Source organism: Halichoeres trimaculatus, unplaced genomic scaffold (assembly GCF_033239565.1).
Source record: "Halichoeres trimaculatus isolate MK-OKI-2021-1 unplaced genomic scaffold, fHalTri1.1 fHalTri1_scaffold_5, whole genome shotgun sequence".
Classification (NCBI taxonomy): Eukaryota; Metazoa; Chordata; class Actinopteri; order Labriformes; family Labridae; genus Halichoeres; species Halichoeres trimaculatus.
In genome coordinates this window covers 5,854,451-5,879,546 of record NW_027437183.1, presented here as the reverse complement: position 1 = coordinate 5,879,546, position 25,096 = coordinate 5,854,451, and the positions used below count along the sequence as shown (strand labels likewise).

At 39.0% G+C, this 25,096-nt stretch overlaps 1 protein-coding gene across 1 annotated transcript; it reads left to right on the top strand.

Annotated features, from left to right (window-relative positions):
* Positions 1 to 239: 239 nt before the first annotated feature.
* On the top strand, positions 240 to 23,687 carry lrrc74b (leucine rich repeat containing 74B). Its single transcript, XM_074670198.1, has 10 exons — positions 240 to 545; positions 2,336 to 2,510; positions 3,124 to 3,266; positions 9,958 to 10,090; positions 12,376 to 12,582; positions 16,404 to 16,513; positions 19,993 to 20,108; positions 20,475 to 20,553; positions 23,062 to 23,157; positions 23,269 to 23,687. The coding sequence occupies exons 1-10, from the start codon at positions 435 to 437 to the stop codon at positions 23,383 to 23,385; spliced, it is 1,287 nt and encodes a 428-aa protein (XP_074526299.1). The 5' UTR covers positions 240 to 434; the 3' UTR covers positions 23,386 to 23,687.
* The last annotated feature ends 1,409 nt before the right edge of the window (positions 23,688 to 25,096 follow it).

Here is a 25,096-nt window from a genome sequence, read left to right as displayed (position 1 = left end):
AGTTTAGAGGTTCACGTTTCCATGTTGTAGCTGAGTAAACACTTCATTTACTTCCTCCCTTTCCCTGCTTCTGTGAGTGCTGGTATGCAATCACAACACAGAGCTGCTTCTCAGCGCCATGGCAACGCAACAACAAAACAAACCACCCAGACTTCACTGAAGGGCTCTGATTGGTCACCAGCTGCCACATAAAGAAGCAAAGTCCCTCCACTGTCCACTCAAAGAGCTTGACCCTCCTATGAAGCAAGTTCGGTTGTGTGAACACACACTGAAGTACCTGCTGGTCAAACCCAGGGCAGTGATTTCACTGGCAGTAAAATATTTTCACAGCACCCTGAGTTTAAAAAAAAACACACCCCAGCAGAATTCAGAGGGCGATTATTGCATAAAGGTAGCAAAATATATCTTTCACAGCATCGATAGCACCATTACTCATGGCTGAAGTCATGGTTCACGGGGAGAAGTTGGCCGAGGAGACGCTGCTGCCTTCTGTGCTGGAAGACGATGACGCAGGAACACAAAGTGAGAAGCTGCAGCTGTGGGAGGTAGGAAGCTGAAGCATCCAGCCAAGTCTGCAAACTTTAAAGAAAGGGAAGTATCAACAACCAGGTAGGGGAGAAGGGTTGTTATGGTGTTAAATAAGACACAGAAGATGGCCTTTATATACACCTGCAAGAGTATAGGAATCAAGGTCCTGACAAAAATACAAGCTCTTGACACGTCTGAACACTTTTCTGTGCCGAGGAAAAACAGGCTGAGACATTTTATTTCCTTTTTATGGGTTTTTCTTTAGACCTGTGCCGGCTACATGAATTAATTTAATGGTAGGACTCACCTTGAGAGCCTGTTATAATCACAGTTTTATGGCATAGTCATTGGGCTGCATGAAGCACTTCACAGAGAGATAAATACATGTTAGCAGTGTGACTCTAAAAATAAATATCCAGCTTTTCCTCACAAAATAAGAGCCTGAGATCACAAGCTGAACAACCCAAACTCCAAACAAACTTGAACGTTGGATGATGTCATTTAAAGCTTACATTTAGTTTAAGAAGTAGTAAAAAAATATCCCATATGATGCTAAAACTGAAAACAAATCCAACAGGTTGCTAACATGACTGTGTTTGGAAAAAGATACTCCAGAGAAGCGGAGTATCTCAGAGGTAAAGGCATGTTCAACACTCTGTGTGAGTAAAGAGTTGACAGTTTCAAAACTGTGTTTCCCGGTGTAAAGATAATTTGGGCATTTCATTATTTTCAGCACGGACAAGGCCAAAAAAACAACAATAGAAGACTGACACTAAGAGCTGCACATGGGAACAAAATTTCACTGCATACAGGCTTCAGCAAATCCAAACAGCTGAACATAAAGAGTAAATATTGCATATGCAAATTCTAAAGGAGCATTTAAGCACTTATCCAATTACACTTTATTAAAAAGTAGTCATGGCTCTGTAGTGGAAATCACCACATGAGCTCTAATTACCTTCAAAAACCTGTCAGTGAACAGTTTGTGACTGCATCCACAAATACAGGCTCTAGCTGGGCGTGTTGTTAAAGGGGCAATAAAATAAGATTGGAACATTGGAGGTATATGCTGTCAGTTATTAAAAATAAAAATTGTTATCTTCCCAAATCCATATCAGCAGGTCAGGCTTTTTAAAGATCGGTGATCGGCCAAAAATTGTGATCAGTGTACCCCTAATTCTAAGTTAAATGAAGGGTTTAAATGTTTCGCAGACGATCAAATTCTCTATTTTGACATTTTACAGTTATCCAACATTTACATGAATTGGGGTTGTTCAGTAAAGATGCCAATAAAAATAGAGTTCCAGATGTTTTAGTTTCACTTTTGTGGAACTGTAATGTGGTCCATATTGATATTTACAATCTATAGTCAAGTGGTCTACATCATCATGACTCATCTTAGTGACTCAAAAGTTTATTTAATTTTTAGTATGTTTTTGATGTTTTTTGATGACTGGACCATAAAGGAAACAATATTCAGTACATCACAGCATAAAATGTGATGAAAAATATGCCATCATTTTTTAAATAAAGAGAAACAGCTCAAACAGCCTCTGGTTCAAAAGTTGAAGAGAAGAAGTAGGAGGGGTTGGAAAAAGGGACAAAAGCTGTGAGGACAAAGGGATGTGAGCTTAAAAAGAGGAGTTAAAATGCTCCATCCACAGTGTCGGACTCTGTTGTCCAAACTGTAGGTATCAGTTTTGTTCTCCTGGCAGTGAATCCATCTAATCTCCTCACTCAGGCTGCCAGCAGCAGCCGCAGTGGCTCTGAGGAGTCACGATGTCTTATTGTGTCATTCTCCTCCCAGCAAAGAGCGAGCCGGACAGAGGTCGGCGTGCGTGGGCTAAAGGACCGGCGCTCCAGCCCTGACGGGGATGAGCTCGTCGGAGGTGAAAGAGAGTGTGAAGAGGAGGAGGAGGAGGATGAAGAGGAGGAGCAGGTGATCTCTGATGAAGACTACGACACAGATATAGAGCTTGAGGGTAAAAACAAAAATTGTTTTGGGATATAAAGGATGATACATTAGTTTATATATGATGACAATGCTTCAAGAGTATGATGGCTCTCAATATTATCTTCCTTTTAGTCATAAAATAGTTTGATTTCATTATTGTGTCATGTATCGATAATATCTCCAGTCCAAAATTTATAAACAAGATAAGAAATAAAATCCAGTTTTCATTTCATAACCATACTTGTCCACTGTACAGCCTGCGACCCAGTCTCTAACTTTCCTCTCTCGCCTCTGTGATTTCTCCATCACGAAATCATCTCAGAAACAGGGAGAAAAAAAAAACAAAAAACAAAGAAAAACTCTGACTCCTCCACACGCCTGCCCACGCATGTGGAGCCCCGCTTTGCATCTTAATGGTTTCATCTGAGTCTTTGTGTCAGGCTGAAGTGGAAACCATCTGCTCTGAATGAGCTCCCCTGACAGGACCAAATCTGCCATGAGGGACTTTTCAATATCACACTCAAAAGGTCCTCCTCCAGGAGGGGGGGAGTGAGAGCGCCACATCTCTGCTTCCACAAAGAGGTATTGACGAGGAACAATTCAGACAGACAGTACTGACAGTGTCTTTATTCATTCTGCAGATAAAGAGGGGGGATACGACCCCACAGGACAGACGCGCTACATGGAGGTGTGTGGAAAGTTACAGGTGGTTCCTTCCTCGTACTTCATGCGGCACCTGCAGGACAGTGAGCTGAACATGATGCATCGTGGTCTGGGGCCGAAGGTACTTTGATTTTATGTTAGAATAGAAATGAATAGAAAATACTTTGTTAATCCCCAAGGGGAAATTCTGGAGGAGTCACAGCAGCAATCAAGAAAACAAAAGTAAAAAAAGTGTCCATAACAAGATAGAGGATGACAGCTTGGCCATCACTGAGCTTCTTCAGCAGTCTGTTCAGTCTCTGTCTCCTGGATCCTGTCTGCTCACAGCAGGTGAAGTTCTTCCAATGTGGCGTTGGTGTCTGATGTTAGCTCTATTAGCCATGTCTGTTAATAACATGATGCTACTCTGCCTTCTGGTATTCTCTCTGTTGCTGGGTAAGCACGGCTAGCTTGTCCATCTCATTGGAGATTGATCTTAAGTTCCCAGTATCGATGGATGGAAGGACAGGTCAATGTTGTCACTTCTTAGCTCACACCTGAGAATCAGCACATCGTCCTCACCTCCTTCTCCTCACCTTGTGGGAAACATCAGGCCTTGCACCAGTTAGCATTGACATGCTACAGCTGATTTCACATGTAAACCAGTTTGGTGTCCACGACTAACAAATGAACCATACAAAGTAATGATCCACTCCAAATGCAAAAATGACAAAAAAAAAAAAAAAACGATGAAAAAATTAAAAGAAATGGACAAGGAAGAGAGTGCTGTTGTAATAGGCAGCCAAACAGGGGTTTTGTTAGTATGAAAACTTTAAGAGGAGACATGGACTAAACATAAGGGAACGGTCTTTTTATGTACACATTTTGACATAAAACTGTGTATTTTTGTCTTTTTATGTCAAGTTTTCAGTTTTGCCAAGCCCCTGCTGCTGAAAATAACCTCATGGTCCTCCATGTGAAATTAGACAGATGAGATGGATCGATTAACACTTTAATATAACACTGTGGATGATCCTGCTTTGTTGAACACGTGAAGCATTAGTTTTAAACACCCTCACCTAAACATTTCTCATCCAGCTCTCAATGTGGTTTGTTTTTTTCCTCCCGTTTCACTCATCAGACCTGATTCATTGAACAAACTTTGACTGAATCTGCCACAAACGTTTGACTCTTGTGTCAGATCAGCACAGACCTCTGATCAGTGTCTGGCTCATTAATTCAAAGTCACGTCCTGCCCTGGAGGGACTGAGCTGATCATGACAGAATCTGTGCACAAACCAGAGCAGCTGGGATTCAACAAGTTCCAAGTCCGGTTGCTGGGGTTAGATCATGCATGTACACACCTCTGCAGTGCATGTTAAGTATGACTTCACATGAATATTCAAAGCCAGTACTAGACTTATTTGTTTAAAGTAAGAAGACTGAAGGTTTTGGTTGGGCATCTTTATCAGAATCAATTGTTTTTTATGCCTTAGTATAATCTCAATCTGTGCTGGAGTTCAAGAGTTTTTCAGGAGTTTTGCATGAGTGTGTGTGGAGGCCTGTTTCTGCCAGGGGGGAAAAAAATTACATAGGGATACTTGCACTTGTAAAGGAAAAATATGGTAATTAAAATTACTTTATGTCTCAAAATGTAACATATAATATCATAATTTGAATTATTATTTTTTATTTCTATTTGTATGTCCTCACTTTGAATTAATTTCTTTTGCCTTTATATTTTCATTTGAGTTGAATCCCAAATTCTCATCTATTTATCTATTTTACCTCATAAATTCAAATCAATATCTCAAAATTTCAACAAATGCTTCATATTTAAATTGTTTCATCTCAAATTTTTGCATTTTCATCTCAATTGTATTTAAGTATCTCATATTTTCAACTTTTTATCTCATAATTTTGACCTTTTTCCATCATTTTCCAGCATAGCTTTTTCCATCTCACAATTTGTATTTTTTCTATCTCATAATTTTAACTTTGTATTGCATAATTCTAACTTTTCATCTCATATTGTCAACCTCTAAGCTTATAATTAAATCTTCTCATCGCATATTTTTAATTTATCTCATAATTTCAACTTGTCATGTCACATTTTCAACTTATTACCTCATAATTTTAGCTTCTCATTTCATATTTCATTTTTGTATTTCATAATTTAACTTATTATGTCATACTTTAAAGTTTATCTTATAATTTTGACTTTTTTATCTCATATTTACAAACTTTTATCTCATAATTTCAACCTTTATCTCATATTTTCAAATTTTTATCATATAATTTAACATAAAAATCTCAAATTTTTAGCCTTTTATCTCATGATTTTGACTATTTTTTATCATATCTTTGACTAAAAATCTCATAATCTTAATTTTTAATCTCATAATTTTAACTTTTTATTGCAAAGTTCTAACTTTTCATCTTATATTTTTTAACTTTTGTCTCATAATTTAACTCTTTATCTCATATTTTCACATTTTTATCTCATGATTTAATATAAGTATCGCATATTTTAAGCCTTTTATCTCATGATTTTCAGTTTTTTCATCATAGCTTTGACTTAATATCACACAATTTTAACTTCTTATCTCATATTTTTAAGTTATTTTCTCATAATTTCAACTTTTTATCTCATATTTCAACTTACTGTCTCATAATTTTAACTTCTCATTTAATATTTTCAATGTTTTATGTCATAATGTCAGCTTTAAGTTATTATTTCAACGTTTTATCTCATATTTTCACATTTTTATCTCATAATTTAAGATAAGTATCTCGTAATTTAGCTTTTTTTCCCCTAATTTTGTTTTTTTTTTAAATTAATCTATGACTTAGTATCTCATAAATTTGACTTTTTCTCATAATTTGAGTCTTAATCTCATACTTTTAATTTAGTTCATTGATTTAACTTCTTATGTCATAATTTAGACTAAGTATCTCAAAATGCCCTTATACTATCTCATACTTTTGACATTTTGTATCTGTAAGGTGATTATGTTGTACTGAGAATATACCTGGATTATTTTGGCTGCCATTCATCACAACATTTTTTTATTTGTTTTTCACGGTGCAAACTGTTTTTCTTTTACCTGTTCTGACAAATCTCAGCAGTTTGGTAGCATGACCGGAACAGTTCATGCTGGTTGATTCTCAATAAAACAAAAGAACTGGCTTTCCCTGGAACAAGTTCAACAATTGTTTTTTAACTATGATATTGTGCCAGATCAGAAGGTCACCTGAGGACAGGTTTCATATACTCTCAGATCTCAAATGTAGCAATAACTGACAGAGGTTTAATACTCTGGGAAGAGTCATGTGTGAAATGAAGAAGTTAACAGAACTTAAGGTTTGAGCACACATCTAAAGAAATGTTTGTAACTGAATCAAGTCTGTGAACATCAACTGTACTGTTTAAAATCATAACTCACGTTAGCTGCCGTTAAATTGAGTTCGTAAAGTCGTGAAGTTGTCTGGATAAACAGCTTGGCATTTCAGTGGTAACTGAAGGGGAACACCAACGCCAAAAGTCAGACGTTGAACTGCGAGTTTCTCAGTGGAAATTTAGCACCACCACGAAAATTCCTTCGCCTATTCTAACAAATCTGAGCTGTTTCACAACTGAAACTGTTTACGTGGTTTTATTCTGACGCAAACATGAGAGATGGCTCAATTACCAGAAATCAATACAACAACTTTTTAGTGATAAGACCCAAGACGCCAAAGAAAGTCATCTGACATTTCAACACATCAAACCAACCCTGCCATCAACTAAGACAAAGCCACCTGACTCATCAAACTCTGGTTGGAGGTGTGGTGGTTAGCGTGAGAACAGCGATGGGCCGGCGTTGTTTATTTTTCAATCCAATTCAACCTCAGCTGAACCAGCATTGAAACGCTCAGTTCTTGAATGTTTTGGCACACAGAAACAAAATGATTTCACAAAAAAAAAAAAAAAAAAATCAAAACTACCAGGGTCGAAGGAGAAGAAATGGAGTGAGAAGTTTCATCAAGAAATTCAAAGAGAGACACACACAGTCCAGAACAAGTCTGGCAGAGGAAGAAAGACAAAGATTTCAAAACTGGACTCTGGAAAGAAAACCAAAGAAAGAGATGTGATCCTCTAAAAAGTCCAGAACAACTACCAAACTACATGAGCCCATGACTCAGCCAAGTCAGGAATTGTTGAAGTGTCGAAGAAGACTGGCACTAGAGCCCTGATGCCCCAGACATGGACTGCTATGGAGGATGCAGGCCAAGAAAATCTCTACTTCTCTACAGGAGAGAGTGAAACCTTCAAGCCAGTAGACTGGAGGATGCCAAGGACCATCTGGAGGTGGATTCTGCAGACAATGTCTTCTTTGCTCAGATGAGACCGAAGTAGAATACTGTCTCCACAGATAAGTATGGTTGGGAGATGCTTCAGAGCCCAGTTTGGAACTGGGAATCTCCTCAAGGTCGAATCATGAAGAAAGAAGGGTATGCCAAGATTTGGAAAGAAAACCTCAAGCAGTCAGCAGCAAAACTGGGTCTTGGTCTGGGTTGTGGCTTTGTCTTTGAACATGACAAGGGGCCGAAACGTACGTGGCTCCTGGTGAAGAACAAGCTCCAGAAAACCAAAGTGAGCCTTGTTGACTCGCCCTGTCCTGGATCTCATTGGCTTCGGTTCCACCAAGAAGTTCAGTTTGGTTTGTCTTGGTAGGGTACACATTTTAGAATATTAATCCCAAGACAGATCCCCAAATGACCAAGACAAGCCATCCAACTCCTTAGCATCCCTCCGTAAGGATGCCAGACTAAACCGATCTGAGCCCGGGAGGTGGAGCTACAACACTACAGACAGTTGATTGATCGAAAGAATCATCACTTAGCGTGCGAGGCTGTAATTCTCTTAGCGGTACTCCGCCCTCTCTGAAACAAAGCTTGATTGCGCTTTGCAACAAAGAGCCAGATGGAAATCACAAAGAAGACAAATTGTTGGATGTCTTTCATCGTTGCTCTTTGTTTGCTGTGTAGCGTTTTTCTTCTCCGTTGGATTTATTGGCCAGGTACACTGTGTTGCGCTGCCATGGCTTCATGCTCTTATTTAACTAATGTGGCTATAAGCATCCGGCTTACATGCCACCTACTACAATTGCAATCATGTTTTGATTCAGCTTCTATGCTCCAAATATCTGGAACAAACTGCCAGAAAATATCAGGTCTGCTGAAACTCTGAGCTAATTTAAATCCAGGTTGAAGACTCACCTTTTTACAGTTGCCTTTTATTAGAGCATTTTAACAATAATTTTTCTTAAAAAAACAAAACAAAAAAAAAAACAAAACAAACATACAATTTGCAACTCTGCACTGTGACTCTTATCTTAAAATCTGTTTTAAAATCTGTTCTAACTTTTTATTCTTTTTCTCACTTTGTTTTATTGTATCTTAGTAATTTTTAATCTGCCTTTTAATAGAGTTTTATTTGTTTTGTTATGTCTGTAAAGCACTTTGAATTGCCTTGCTGAAATCTGCTATATAAATAAACTCACCTTGCCTTGCCTTACTACGAGGGGGCTGGAGAAAAGCAAACAGAACAGGCTTAACCGAGCTGACCCATACCAAATTGTACTGATCTAAACTGGACTGCATGGTGAAAACCGGACTATCGAAAACCTGTAAAGGGACTGAATTAAAGTCCAGGGTCCATTGGCATGATACTTAAAAAAAAACATCCAGGATGTCATTTTACAGTTAATTTCTGTAGTTCTACAGTTGTGTAAAATATTTTTGAGAAACAGAAAAAAATCTTAAAAAACTTAGGATAATCAACCATAAAATTACTATTTTGTTTTTAAGTGTAAAATAACTGAAAATATATTTAAATCTACTATTCTTGTGTTGTTTTATAAGAAAACAGGAAAAATCTGTTAAAAATTCCCAAACATTTCCTGTAAAATTCAAAAGCATCAAATATTGAGGAGCTTGAAAGATTTGCCAAAAAAAAAGATGGGATGAATAAAAAACCCATCCACCTTCTCATCAACTGATTGAGAACAAAGAAAACAAGAAACAAGTCGTACGTTTTTCATTTTCCCAGACAGGCATTAACGGAGAGTGAAAGATGTACCGTATGCTAAGTCATGTCTCACACTTATAGCTTCAATAACAACCACTAGCTGTTACAATTAAAAGCATATTGATGTTTAATCGATGCAAAACCGCTCTGCACATCATGAAAATGTGAGTACGTGCCCCCTGCTGCTCTTATAGACACATTTTGACATTTTCACAGCCTCCCACTGCTCCATAATGCTGCAAATGAGAGTTGACAAAGTAAATCCATTCCTTAACACCCAGCATCATCAGAGCTGACTTTAAATGTTCCCCTTTCCAATCACAGAGCAGAGAGGTCAAAAACTACAGTATAGTATGAGCTTCTGCAAAAGGTTTTTGTTTGGTGTCTCAGAGGTAGAACGGCTTCTTGAATATTATAGAAAGATGGCCTGCATGCATTGAGAAACCTTTGATGTGCATTTTTTATGCTCTGGTTTTTGAAGGATCAAGTTAACAGAGGGTTTCATGCTCTCAACTTTCTCATTAGCAAAGCTGGAGACTATAATTTTCATGTTCTGTATGCTTCATTTCTGACCTATACGCCTCCACACAGCTCCCTTCTGCCTCATTTGTCTCAAACAGGTTTAATACTCCATTCTTTCTCTCTCTGCCCACCTGCATCAGTACATGAACTCTTTTAACTGAAACACAGATATGAAAATATACTGCGGGGAACAAACAGCAGAATTTCACTCAAGGGGGGCTTGGTTTTGTGTTTGCAGGGCACCAAAGCACTGGCGGTTCCCCTGGTAACCAACACTTCAATACTGAGGCTGAACCTTCGAGATAATTGGATGGAAGGAATGGGAGGAGCTGCCGTGGCTGAGATGTTGAAGGAAAATTGTTACATTACAGGTGGTTTCACCGGGCACTCAAGCATGCACGTATGGTGTCACCCTCTCCCCCCAGCCCCACTCTGTTTCACCTTTTCTAGCAGCAGTGTCACCCCCACGCCCACTCGTATGGCACTCTCACCTCAATTCTACGCCACAGCACATGGTCTAACATCTGGGGTGTGTGTTCTGTATTAATTTAATGTCAGCCTAATGCTCGGGAAGCTAAAGAGGGACTGATGGAGAATAATTCCATCAAAGAATTTGTTTTCTATTGAACATCCTTAATCAGCAAAGTTGGTTTAACTTTCTGGGCTGATCCTGCAGACAGAAATATACACCAGAGCTTTATTTGCTGTTCATGAAAACACAAAAAACAAGATCTGCTCTCCAGAACAAATGCACACCTTGGAAGAGTCACATCCTCATGCTGCGTTCCATTTGTACTCAGAGCTGGGAAGTCAGAAGTGGGAATGACATCATCTCTGAGTTCACGGGTCCAGTTGCTAAGTCGGAAAAACTTGCCATAACAGCACTATTTCTGTATATAAACATTGAATAACACTAAACATATGGCTGATTTATTGCAACAAACTCTAGTCAAAAATTCTAGAATAAAAAGGATATAACATTAGCTTAATTACTGTTTACCCCTGAACTTGGAATTTCCTACTGGTAACTCAGGGTTGTGTTGATGCTCCTACTCACAAGTCAAAAAATTCTGACCTCGAGGAGGCGTTCCAGCTGGGTGTTCCCACTTGGAACTTGGAAATTCCGACTTCCGAGTACAAATGGAACACAGCATTATAACAGTTGTTGGTAGTGCTCATGGGAAACAGAGTCTTTATCCCAGCCAATTATAACATTATTGGTCTGTGTGTATAAAATGTGCAAACTTGATCGCTGATGTACTAACCGGGTGCACCGAGGACTGCGTCTGTCGGATGAGCAGAATAGCACGCCCTAACGCCCTAATGTTTGCTGATCATCTGAACGTGCAAAATACCAGGAGTGTTTTTGCACTTACAGTTAGCATGTTTGAAACGCAGGCGCAAACTGGCACAGCTTTTCGCACAAGTGGCTGATAATTGATTACTGACCATCTTCTTTTTATTTCATGGACAGACCTTATGGTTTTGCTCCAACTCCACGTCCCAAACTTCATTTTTCATTTGCAGACACTCTGCTTCCCCAAACTCTCGATGGTGACAGCCGGCAGCACACACAGAATTCGCATTTTAGTAGGGAGCTCTGCATAATTTTTGCACCTGTTATCAATTGCACATGCAATCATAGTAGATCACTCACAACATGCCCACAAATAGCACATGAATTCTTTTAGTTTGAACACGCAATTTAGTGCGTTATTTGGGATCTTAGTAGATCAATACCAACGTGTTTTACAAAAAGGATGATGTCTACAAACTATATCAGGAGCCATATTTTCCCAGAAAAATCCACATCAAATTTGGGTCAGTTTTTAAGATTTATTCAGGATATCTGACATGTTAACTTTTTTCCAACCAAGCTTATAAACAAAGACTATAATGAATGACTTTAATTTGACAATAAACAAAAAAAATTATAAATAATTTTTGAAAATCCTGATTTAAAATTGTAAAACAAAAATTGTGGATACAACCAGACAACACTTTCTGGGGCCTCTCTCTTCTCTGGCTTTTGTCAAATTATACTGCTTACCAGCTGCAAGCTCCCACCTCTCACCAAACCCACTCTACACGACAGAGAAGACAAGAGACTAAACAAAGAGTGTGTGGATTAATGTCAGAAAAAGGACAGGGAAGGCAGAACAGGGGTGAGAAGCTTGTTTGGGCTAGAGCTCCCTCTGCTGGATGAGGCTGTAAGCTCCATCTCCTCCAAATACCCTTTAATCATAAAGGAGAGGAGAGAGAAGAAGATAGAGTCTTCAAATCGTATGTCTCCTCAAAATTTGAAGAGGCATTTTGCTATTGTAGATAAAAAAGCAAATCTAACCTTAAAATCATCTTTTCTCCTTCATCCATGGATGAAGAATCCTCACAGGACCCTCTGAAGTGCTGAGGTTTTTAAGATTTGATCAGATTTGTCCTTTCCAGTGAGTAATCATTTAATAAAGAAAACGATGGTAAAAAAAATCATGACTGAAAACACTCAAAATCTTTGGAAGAAGCTGAACTTTTTTTCTGTGAACATTTGAAGCAATTATTTTATCAAACTGTTATATAAAAATGATATGTATATATGTTCCTCTTGCTTCACATTTCTCCTCCACTCGTGACGTTTTCTTCCCTTGCCTCTTCATCCCAGAGGTGGATTTATCCAACAACAGACTTGGGGATTACGGAGCCAGAGCAATTGCTGCTATGCTGAAGGAGAACAGCTCTCTTTTGAGGCTTAATCTGTCGGGAAACCATTTAACAGACCGCTGTGCTGAACACCTCGGTCCGGCCTTGATCAGCAACACAAAGCTGCAGCACCTGGACCTCAGCTACAACGCTCTGGGAGAACGTGCAGGTACGGCTGCAGTTATGTGAACACGTTTCATATTTTATAAAAGAAAAACTTCTCTGAGGTTTAAGCATTTTAAAAAGGAAACAGTTTCAAGTGCTCCCATTTTTTATTCACTTATTTATTAAAACAACCAGATAACTCAACCTTAGGGCATGTTGCATTAATAATTAGAAAATAATTAGAAAAAGACTGGTTGGTTAAAAAAATATGAACATAAATAGTGTTTTTAGCAAGGGTAAGTTAAATTTTAATTGGTTGAAAATATCTGTTGGAGATAAACTTGGTGAATTTTACATCAGTATAATTTTTGCAATGTCATGAATGTCAAGTAAAGGCTTTTGTTTATTTATTTATTGATAAAGGCACAATTAAAACAAAATCTCATCTTGACTAAAATGCTGAAACAACCAACGAGACATCAAACAACAACCCAATAAAAGACCTCAACAACAGTACAAGTGCCTCTAAACCCTGAGCCCTGTTCCTAGGCCTTGCACACACATAGCCAGGTATTTTCAAAAATGAATATCCCCCCTCATTAAGTTTTAAATACTTTTGTACGCACGTATCCAGGTAAATCCTCTGGTAAGTGCGGCTCGAAGCATGCAAAACCCATATGTGGTGACGTTATTCAGACGAGAAACCCCTGCAAGCCAATCAGGATGAACCCTGGCCATTCAGCTGTGACGTTTGAGATCCAAAAACTCTGTTTTCTATATATATATATATATATATATACATGAAACCATAAATTAGCGACCAGATTCTGTCAAAAGTACCGAGTACCGATTCACGTAAAACCAAAAGGTACCATGTTAAGGTACCTAAATGCATCCTTGTGAGTGGAAGAGTAGGCAATTCTCCATGCTGGACATGAACACAGCATTTTAAGGTTATATATAGAAGAATAAATATGTTAAACTGAACAACTTTATATTTTATTATTAAACAAATTGATATTTTTTACCACATAAACACAAAAAAGTACTGAAAATTGGTACTGTTGAGCACTGGTACCAATTGCCAGGTACCGGGCATCGGTACCGTATCATTTCAAATGTGAAAGGTACCCATCCATACCACAAATCCAGAGTTTGCCAAAATCTGCACTTTGGTTGGAGTTTTCAGAAAACACTGTTTTTGGTGACTTTAATCTGCAGTTTCATGTAGATGTCAACATACATAAGTGCATGCAGTTTCCCAGATAACCTGCTTCGTGTGGACCTGGCCACAGTCTCTGGCTGTACTGGAAATGTTGGAACTCAACCCAACTTTGTTTAAAGGGGCTGTGGGGAGATGAAGTGATCTTGAAAAAGTCTCTCTTCTAGATATATGCCTGATCGTTAGGGATGGGTACAGAATTAGGTACTTTTATAGGTACCGACCAAATTCAGTCAGAAGTACCGGGTACCGATTCACATAAAAAGTACCATGTTTAGGTACCTAAATGCATCCTTGTGACTGAGAGAGTAGAAAAGTAGGCAGTTTTCCATGCTGGACATGAACACAGCATTGCAAGGTTATATACTGAAGAATAATTATGTTGAATTAAAAAAAAAAATGAGATTTTGTTATTGATTATACAACTTTATATTTTTTTTACCACATAAACGCAAAAAAAGTACCGAAAATTGGTACCGTTGAGTACCGTATGCCAGGTACTGAACATTGGTACCGTATCATTTTAAATGTGTAAGGTACCCATCCCTACTGATCGTAATCCACACTTTGAGATGGGATTATCAGGGCCAGTGCAGGTTATTTGGAAATGCTACTTCCTAGCTTCTAATTAGTTTGGCAATCAGGTCAAGCAAGACTGGATTGATTTACAACACGTCCAAGTCTCTATGACAACACCACGACGAGATCTGTGTTTTTCTCTGGTGAAATTGATTTCTTGGGTTAATTCTGTAGTGATGGTGGACACTGGAGTCTAACTGTCAGACAGAAAAAGAACAGAAGAGCAGAAGAAAGCTAAACACGAGAGTGATACAGCCTACGCTAAAGGCTTAAAGGGCTAAACTGTTTGTGATAATGTTCATTTCAACCCACAGTCAGCAGTTATTCTGCAGTAGTCTGTTCAAACTTGAGAGTCTATCAATAGAATGCAGAGTGAGGTTACGTTAGCTAGCAGGACACAACCAGGACTCACTAACGTTACACATTACAGACATATCTCACAGCACCAGGCTGTCAGAGCTACGTATGGGTGTCTACTAAACTACCGTAAGAACTGACAGTTTGCTTGTTGACGCGTTAGTCTATGGATACGTCGGAGCACCAGGCTGCTGATAGTGCTACATATAGCCAGCTACTGACATACGGAACAAACATGTGTTTGCTTGTTGTCATGTTTCAACCAACAGGGCAATGTAACTGTTCTGATAAATACCCTACCTCGTTCTATTCTTTTCAAGAATTAAGAAAATTTGTTCCCAAACAAAAACACATGTGCTGAGACTCCAGGCCAGAAGGTGGCGAGGCAGTCCAATTTAAACAGATTCTCCTCATCGCATCTTTTAGTGGGAACTAAAATGCAATTCAAACAGAGATCTTATAATGCTGATTTATATCTATCTATTCTGAGAAGTTTAGCTTTAAATGGTCAGCTAACTATGATTCTTGATTTACTGCTCTGTTGATTGAAGAATTTGGTATTGGTTTACCAGAGTAGATGAGAAACAGCTTGAGAAAACGTATTGAACACTAACACAAGAGTCATTAAACTTTCATTTGCCATGAGTGTCTGCTTCAAATCAACACATGTAGAACACTGTGTGCCGTGGAGGTGGTCTTTCAGTCATGACCTTATTCAGGCCACCTCAGTCTGAAAAGTCTGGATACGCCCCTGACTGACTGCACAATAAAGCCCTATAAATAAACCAATTACAGCAAAGAGTGCAGATTAATGTGATATTCTGACCATGTATGATAAGTGCTATCTACTTAAATAGAATTTAGAAAGCTATCCTCATAAAACCAGTAAGAGCTCGCCATAATGGTGCAGCCTTATCTCTGAGCAGACAGAGGACAGCAGGCTGCGGCAGACTGTGGCATTCAAAGGTCAAGAACGTACCGCCTTCATTAAAACCTCTTTCAATTATGATGAGGATGAGCTCTGTGACAGGCAGTCTGCGGAGGAACCACCGTCTGGGGTGTACTGAGTGTGTGATGGAGGTAATAGAAAATAAATCTGTCCGTGGGAAAAAGGGGCACAGCTACGTCTTATTGCTGTTCGTGTAGATGAATCACCCCCACATACTCAATTTCCTCCATGGCTGAAATATCAAAGAGCGTCCTCATTGGTTCTGAGCGCACACTTCCGAACAGTGGAGAGAAAGTACACTAATCTAACGCTCACTGACACCCAAGCTGGTGTTATTACTTTTCCAGAGCGCACCATGAGCGTGTTTTCTGTGATTACGAACCGCTGAGGGCCGTGCACTTTCTTATCGTTGGCGTGATAATATCAGGGATCCCTCTCTTTGTGATTTCTGCGTCAGGCTTACTCACTGGTGCTTTAAGGCAATGAAACACACTCACACCATCTCAGCGGAGATGAGATAAGTTGCCCGCAGAGATAGTGGAAGTGAGTGTTTGATTTTAATAAGTGCTTCTGATTATACTTCCCTGCCACTACAGTATCATAAGTACATCTGTCATGTGTCATTGTGTCATTTCCTTCCTGCTCCAGTCTGGATGTGAAACAAATGTCACAGGCTTTGAGAGCTGAAAGTGAGACCTGACTTTTTGTTTTATGTAACAAAATTGGAGTTTTAAATTTTCATAAAGCCATTAATTTGCATTTCGTTTCCTATCCAAAGGGCAGTTCTTGGGAGACTCCCTGTCAGAGAACACGGGGCTGAAATCTTTAAATCTGGCCTGGAACTCTATCAGAGGAAGAGGAGCTGTGCTGTTGGCCAATGGGCTCGAGGTAATGCACCTGGACAATGCTTTTCACAGACTACAGCAAAGAGAGAAAACCAAAGACTGTGTAAAACATTAGCACCGTCTCAGAGACATCATCCAAAGCTGATAGTATTAAACCCTGGACAAGCCTCCAGCCTATCACAGGGCAAACATTTCTATTTATTTAATTAAAGGGGCTGCGAGGAGTTTCTAAGTGATCTTTAAGAAGTCTCCCTTCTGTGATTAATTTTGTAGTGATGGTGGACACTAGAGCCTAACTGTCAGACAGAAAAACGACAGAAGAGCAGAAGAATGATACAGGAGAGTGATACAGCCCGAACTAAAGGCTAAAAGGACTAATCTGTTTGTGATAATGTTCATTCCCTCCCACAGTCAGCAGTTATTCTGCAGTGGTCTGTTCAAACTTGAGAGTCTATCAATAAAATGAAGAGTGAGGTTACGTTAGCTCTGATTGGTAGATGACTGGCTGGACATAACCAGAATTCACTAATGTTACCCATTACAGACACGTCTTAGAGCACCGGAATGACAGCTGCGCTAAATATAGACCGCTACTAAACTACTTACTGACATGTCATATTAGCCTATGGATATAATAATATATATCTTGAATAAAGAAAGTTTGTTTCGATGCTCTCTCCATTTAATTCCAAAACAAACACATGCCTCACTAAAAGAAATTTATGAAAGTGTGTGTGAGATTCCAGGGCAGAAGGTGGCGAGGGAGTGCAATCAAAACAGATCCTTCTCATAGCATCTTTGATTTATAGGAACAATGCATATTAGGTAACATTTCTGTAATTGTGCCAGTTAGTCAAAAGCTAGTTTCCATCTGTAGTCCAAGGCCAGATGTTAAAAGAGACTCCCTAAAATGAAGCAAAGGAAGTAAAAAAAAAAACAGAATACAAATAACACCCTGCAAATAAACCTGAAGGGAAACAACAACATTAAGTAACCATGGTCAATTCAGAAGCATTTCGCAACTAAATAGACTATGCATGAGTCAAAAACTGTTGGATAGCCGACAGTCGTGGTATACGCCTGTCTTCTTGTGTCTTGCGGCATTAATCCACTTCATGTTTCTTTTAAATTCAAAACACAAAAACCTTTTTTTTTAAGAAGTGTCACAAAATTATCCAGAAGCTTCAGTAAATCAAAATCTCATAAGTCCCAAAATCTGCAGCCAAGCACCACACCAAGATAAAGTTCAAGCTGTATCAACAAAACCCAGAATAAGACAACAATTACAAATTTATGCAGAGCACAAGATCAACATATTCATTATTCAACCACACTTGAATAACTAGAACTTGTCTCATACAGATTAACTGGCAACACGTCAGCAAAACGACTGGGTATAAAAAGATTATTTCAGAGAGGCCCAGTCCCTCAGAAGTACGGATAGGCAGATATTCCTCAGTCTGTGAAAAACTTTGTTGAAAAAATGTGAGACAATTCCAGAAAACAGTCCTCAGCAAAAATTGGAAAGACTTTAAATATCCTAACATCATCATGGTAGTAATAAAAAATTCCTCAAGTATGGCCAAGAGGTCTAGGTTGCGTGCCTAATGAAGCACCCTGTTTCCTGCTCTATCCAATGCCCTGTCCTCTTTGAGTGAAAAGCCAAGCAATCTGGAAAAATTTCTACACTGGAAAAAAATTAAATCTTTTGTTTTTGTCTTATTTTCTGTAGAAAATGTCTTTTTAGACATGGTATAAGCCACATTTACCAACCAGTCCAGAAATATGTCTTATTTCAAGTTATTTAAAGACAAAAATCAGGTCTGAATTACTTCTAACAAGTGGAAAAAAATCTGCAAATGGAAAAAGAGAAAAGTTACTTGTATTAAGACATGTTTCTAGTTTTAAACTTTTTTTTTGAGCAATTTTTTCTTGTTCCATTGTCAGATTTTTTGCTTGTTACAAGCAATTCAGACCTAATTTTTGTCTTTAAATAACTTAAAACAAGACATTTTTCTGGACTGACCTCTGACCTGTTGAATGTAGCTAACATCAAGTATAACAAGACAATTTTTACTTAAAATAAGACAAAAACACATGATAAGATTTAAGTTTTTGCAAGGACCAAGAAGGAAAGTCAGTATTGGATGCTTGTGACCTCCAGAAACACTTCCATAAATTATTGTCTGTGACAACAGCAGTAACCGCACAAAAAAGTTGCATGTCAGAGAGCAGCCATAGACATAAAACACATAAAATACAAGCAGGAAGAAGCATTAAGTGAATTTTTAAAATATGCAAGCATAAGAAACAACGGAAGAGAAAAAGAAGTGCAAAAATTGAAGGTTTAAAAGAAGCAGCATTAAGAAAGTGATTATAAGAAGTGAGAAAAACATTAAATGCAGCAATATATAAATTTCTTGCTTACCTGGTCAGTAGGTAGTAACAGACATGCTGCTGTTACAGCTGCCTCAAATATTGTTGGTTTACGCCAGTGGATTTCAGCTGGTCTGGCTTTGGGACCTACCTTCACTCCAATAAGACAAGCTGTGACCCAGATACAGGAACATTTTTCCAAATCCATATCTCATGTAGATGGAGTTGAACTTGCATTTTGCCATGCTCAATTGAACATGAGAGCAAACTTTGTGGATCTTCTTCTGCACTGTGAATCTGCAGGTGTCAGTTAGCATTACAGGCCATTATCGCCACCTACTGTTTAGGAGTGTGAACAGACAAAAAAAAAAAAAATCCCTTCCAAATAAAAGCTTTTTTTCCTCCCAGGCAAAGGCCCTTGATTGACTTACTTATGGATGACGTTTTTGCAGCGACCCACCAGCTGAGAATCACTGATTTAAGTAAACAGATGCTTTCACAACCCAGGCTGCCTTGCTCCAGTTTTTCCCATCAGAGATGTCAAGGGTCAAGTAGTTCCTCAGTCTGCTCTCATACCTTTTGCCTGGTTTCTGTCATTATTTCATCATTTTAGACCAGCATTTGTCAGAAACATTTTAGCCACTGTATCAACAGGCAGAGGTGTTTTCACCAATCAAATTGACATGACCTGTGTGAGTCACGACAAATCTCTTGTATCACTTTATCTATTAAGAATCAATTGGTTTGAACCAATCAGAGTTTTATAGAATATTTTAAATTTCTAAACTGACGTGTATTAATTTTGATATTATGACTCACCTCTGCAGGTTTTCAAAGGATAATGTTGTGTATAAAACCTCACTTGTTTATGCAGTTTGTGCAGCAACCCTCAGGTCAAGTATTCATTAAGTAAGTCCCAGCAGGAGAAACAGAAGAAGCAGCTTCTCCTTAATGACCGGAGTGGTCAGGAGGGCTCTGATCATCACGCCACGCTGACAGCTCTGATTGATTCAGGTCCTGAGAGGCTTATTATCTCAGGATCTATACTGGGGCTCTCTTACATTAAATCCGGTTGTTCTTTTGGTCTCTGGTCAAGCTTGTTTAAACTCTAACTTCTTCTTGCATTTATTTGTTCCTTTGCTGTAGGGAAACTTTTCCCTCAGAGCCGTGGATCTGTCTTTTAATGGTTTTGGTAAAGAAGGAGCCAACGCCTTGGGACAGGCTCTGAAAGAAAACACCATATTAGAGGAGCTGAATGTGAGGTATGGACCTTTAATTTCTGAGATTATTATTTCGTAAATCACAATGAGAGGAAATTACCCTGATTGTTTCATCTCGTTTGGTTCGAACTCTGAGAGAAAAACTACAGGACCCTTTCTTTATTAGACTCCTAGTGGTCAATTTGCTCCACTTGATTAGTTGTTTTGGTAATAAATCTTAAGCAGTGCTCCCCTTCTGTCTTTCAGTACCTCTTTGTTTCTCAAGCAAAATAAAGCTTTCTTCACAGTTTAGAGACATTTGAGCAACATCGATGAAAATGCTTTTTTAAAGATGACACTTTCTGATTGCTTCCCTCACACCCCAACACTTTCTTTTTTGTTGACTTCTCCATTTGTTTCTCGCCGCAGTGAGAACCGAATACCCCCTGAAGGAGCGATCTGCCTTGCCGTGGGCCTCAAAGCAAATAGGACAATCAAATCCCTGAATGTAAGCTGCTGAAAACAGATTGGTTGGAGCTGTGAAAGCTACAGGGGGCAACAGATGAATAAGTGGAGCACTGTACTTTGTTTTAATGTTGATCTCAAGCAGAGTTTGGGACTCATCTTAATCCAGGAGTGAGATGGTTTTTAAGAAGAAATGATGGGGAAAAGTTGCACTTAAACTAAGTTATCGCCTGAAGATGTAATGGAAACATATGCTCTCATAAGATGAAGTATTAATTGGATGTTAAATTGTCTGTAAACTTTCTGTGAACAGCAAAATTTCAGCCATTCAGGATTCAGAAGTGTGATAAGTTACTTTTACTGTTAAGAGCTGAAAGAATAAGTTTGGGCCTAATCGTCATCAAGAAAAGTTTCCTGCTAGCAGCCTATTGGCTCAGCTTTGCATAAAAGTGGAAATAAACCAGCTGTTTAAACCATTATCTGTATTAAAAAATGTGTTTAATCCCTATGACATCACTGGTTAGATTCCAGAGAGACATTTTTAATCCCTATGATGGTGAGCACCATGTTGGAAATGTTGATTTAACCTATTTTTTGATTCCAGTGTTAAGCTTTTTTGCACACCGGACGCATATTTTTGTGCGAATATTTTGCACATCATTTATTTTTTTTAACCTACCGTTTATTATTCCAAGCTTTCACACCAGCAATGTTATTTTGCTGAGCCAATTTGCGGCTTTTATTTTTCGGACCAAGGTCGATTTTTCCAAAGTTTTGCTTGCGACAAGTACACATCTGGACAATCAAAAAGCACACTGTTGACAAGTCACATACTAAAACATTCAACGCTGATTGTGTTCGAGTCCCAGCACCTGGTTCTTTATGACAAAAGACATAAAACTGCAAAGACAACAATTCCAAAGACATCCTTGGAGGAGAGTAGCTGCAGAGATTGAATATGAATTGGTTAAGGTCTTGGAGGCCTTTCACCTATCCTCTTCAGGCTTCTTCAGGTCTACCTGACTGGACAGAGCAAGAAAATATGAGTCTCAAAGGGTCGTTGGTCTGCCATTGAGTCACATGTGGTCTAACAGAGCTGTTAACCTAGTTTGGGGTTAAAGTTGTTTGGGGTCTATGATCATCTTGAGTACATTTGCTGACCAAGTTGTGAGGCCACCACCACCTCAGACACTTCTTATCTCCAACATTTATTGTAGTTTTGAATTGTCTTTCTGAGCAAGCAAGGCCACACATACACCAGACATCTTGTGACCCAAACAATTCTCAGAAACTAGGGTAATGACTGTACTTAGGATGACCAATCAGCAATCAACAGGAGGCCAATCCATCAATGGTCAGTCCTGCTGTGAAACTTCAATTAATTACATGGACAGGGACATGGTCAGTGTTGAACACTACAGTGGACTGCTAGCCTTGCTCCTTCACGTGGGATCAATAGGGCTTTATGGTAGACTTCTACCAAGGCCCCGTTTACTCGACGTTTTCATCTGAAAACACAGTGGAAAAAAAATCTGTGTTTACACGGAAGTGCTGAAGGACTGAAAACGCTGCAGTAAGCATGCCAGGCCTATAGTCGGCGCTACAACTGTCTTGTCGCCGAAGCCGCTTTTGGGAGAGCTCCACCCAAGTAGAGTTGGGCCAATCATCTGGTGTATTGGAAAATACTTAGTTCAAAAGTGGAGCAACAGATGCTCATTTTGCTGAAAGACAGTCAACAGCTTCAGCAGATTCAGCAGCAAAAGCTTAACATAGTAGTCCGTGATGATCGTAACAACGGTACCGTTGTCCTGTTGTATGCGCTTGCACGAAGCGGAGTCTGAAGTCAGCGTTTCCACTGAAAAGGCCGCCCTACTGTTTACATGGCAACGGTGTCGGCAGCCACTCTGGGGGCTGTTTTCAAAAGTTTGTGTTTTAGGTAGGCTGAAACACCGTTTCCGTGGCTTATGCCGTTGTCGCGTAGGAAGTGGGACCTGGTCTATTGCATCACTGGCGGCCTTTTCAGTTTGTAGGTGTAGAGAATGTTGGCTTGGTTAACGGTGGGGGAGATCGTTAATGAGTTTCACATTTGTCTCAAGGGTGTTTATCATTACAACAAACTACGTGCCAGTCATTAAGTGGCACATGTCTGTCAGCCAGTGCCATGTGGTGATGAAAAGGCACAACATGCAGATAGCACAGCGCCACATAAAGGGCAGTTAGCTTCATACATAGATCACTTAGCAACTGACATAAGGTGCAGCTACTGGCATGTGCCGTTGATTGACTGGCACATGCCACTTAATGACTGGCACTTATGTGCCATTAGCACATGGGTCAACTGAATGGCACATGGTGTTGACCTACCGGTATGTGGCACTGACTGACTGGCATGTGATAATCAGAGGTCAGTGTCATACCATAAGGTAATTAGGATCAATCTGGGACAGTAACTGTCTTCCTGCCAGTTTAAAATGCTAGAAAAGCCTCAAAAAAGCCTCAAGTCAAATGCTTGTGACGTATTATTGTATGTGTTTTGTTTGTCTCTGGCCAGATGGGGAGGAACCCTATCCAAAACGCTGGCTCCTATGCTATCCTGAAGGCAATACAGGAAAACCCAGATTCAGCCATGGAGACGTTAGACTTTTCAGTGAGTCACACATACAACTCTCGTCTTTGAGACATTCTGTTAATCCTCTCCCTTTTTAAACATATTCACCCACTTCTCTGTGTATCTGTCTTTTTCTCGCTCCCTCTCTAGGACATGACAGTGAACCAGGATTTTGTAGACTTGTATGCGGCAGTGAAAGAAACATTCCCTTCGCTTACAGTAATTCACGGGGGCAAATTTGGCACATTCAGGAAAGCAAAGGCTTGAAAAGTGTTTTAAAGTTGTGAGAAAAAAAGTTTAATTGCTGCACTTTTATGCCAGAAAAGATGCAAATGGTCTCATCAAAGCTCTGCGGACGATTTTGTCGACAGATGAGCGAAAGGATTGATGCATGCCAGGATATAATTATAAAAGAGAAAGTTCTGGTTAAATGAGCTGCGTGAGAGAATATCGCTCTCTGGAATGTTTTTATATCGCATAAATCTTGTTAAATACCCAATCAAGTGAAAATAAAGATGATTAAGAAAAAGTTTGTTCATTTCCTCTGAGAGAAAGCAAATAAACGACATGTGTGCTGGCTTTGAATGTGGTGTTGTTAAAGCCATTCAGCGCAGGCATACAATACAGGTATTGAGTGATTCTTTTCAGGTATGATCTGATTTGATGTTATATAATGTCAGTGGGTAGAATGATAGAGAGGATCAGAGTGCAGCGCATTGTGTATGAAAAGAAGTGAAAGTGGGTTGCACAAAAAGGATTTAAGTACTGCATGACTAGTCTAATAGAGAAACCAGCTTTGAAAGAACAGTCCACGATTAGATAAGAGACCTGTTTACTGCAGCAGGACAGCTCCAACACCGTTACTGATACAGTGAGCCACCATATGGAGACATGTGTTCCTCCCACACAGACTCAGTAACTACATCAAACATGGCCTTTTTCTTATAAATCCATATGATATTAACTGATTTAGACCTTTGTACCCTTTTTAAAAGCAGATATGACAACTATGGTTAAACTTTTTTAGATGTCTTGATCTCATAGCAGTAATTTTATCTTGGTTTTAAGGTATCGGGTCAAAAATCAAGAAGTTAAGGGCTTGGGTAATACATCAGGATTTGATGTGTGGGTTTGGCCTTGTAGTTACATTGTGCATCTCATGTATAAAGGACATAGTCACCAAGCTTTATCCACTGTCCTATTGTCTTTGAATTAAGGCATAAAACCCTTGAAACATAATTTAAAAGAAAAGTCCACTGAAACTTGAATTAAACTATGGTGTTTACAAATCCTAAAGTAAAAATTATAAACTGATAAAATTGTGATAATGCAACAGTGTTTGAAAATACATTTCTGTCACAAGAACATACAACAACTTAATTATGTATTAATTCCACCCAGCGTTGAAAAAGGTGGACAATAAAGCAGTTGAAAATTTGAGGGGTAAAGCTAGGGATGGGTACCTCTCACTTTTGAAACGATACAGTACCGATACCCGGTACCTGGCAATCGATACCGGTACTCAACGGTACCAATTTTCAGTATTTTTTTGTGTTCATGTGGTAAAAAAATATCAATTTGTTTGAGAATTAAATATATATTTTTTTCAACTTAACATATTTATTCTTCAGTTTATAACCTTGTCATGCTGTGTTCATGTCCAGCTTGGAAAATTGCCTACTCTTCCACTCTCACAGTCACAAGGATGCATTTAGGTACCTAAACATGGTACCTTCTGATTCTACGTGAACCTGTACCTGGTACTTTTGGCAGAATTCGGTCGGTACCTATAAAAGTACCTAATTCGGTACCCATCCCTAGGTAAAGCTGACTTGAATGAGAGAAAAACTGTAAAATCATGTCGCTTATTTTGTGTTAATGTTGCCGTTGAAGATTAGAGTTTCTTCGCAGCAATATGTGCTGCCTTTTAATGACTTAACTAACATTTCTGAGGTATTTATTCACTGATAAATTAATC

Bases quoted from the DNA above. Each gene is read 5' to 3' on its own strand.
- lrrc74b (XM_074670198.1), top strand. From the start codon at position 435: ATGGCTGAAGTCATGGTTCACGGGGAGAAGTTGGCCGAGGAGACGCTG. The intron at 12,583-16,403 runs GTACGGCTGCAG...TCCTATCCAAAG, and splicing joins CGCTCTGGGAGAACGTGCAG to GGCAGTTCTTGGGAGACTCC. The intron at 16,514-19,992 runs GTAATGCACCTG...CCTTTGCTGTAG, and splicing joins TGTTGGCCAATGGGCTCGAG to GGAAACTTTTCCCTCAGAGC.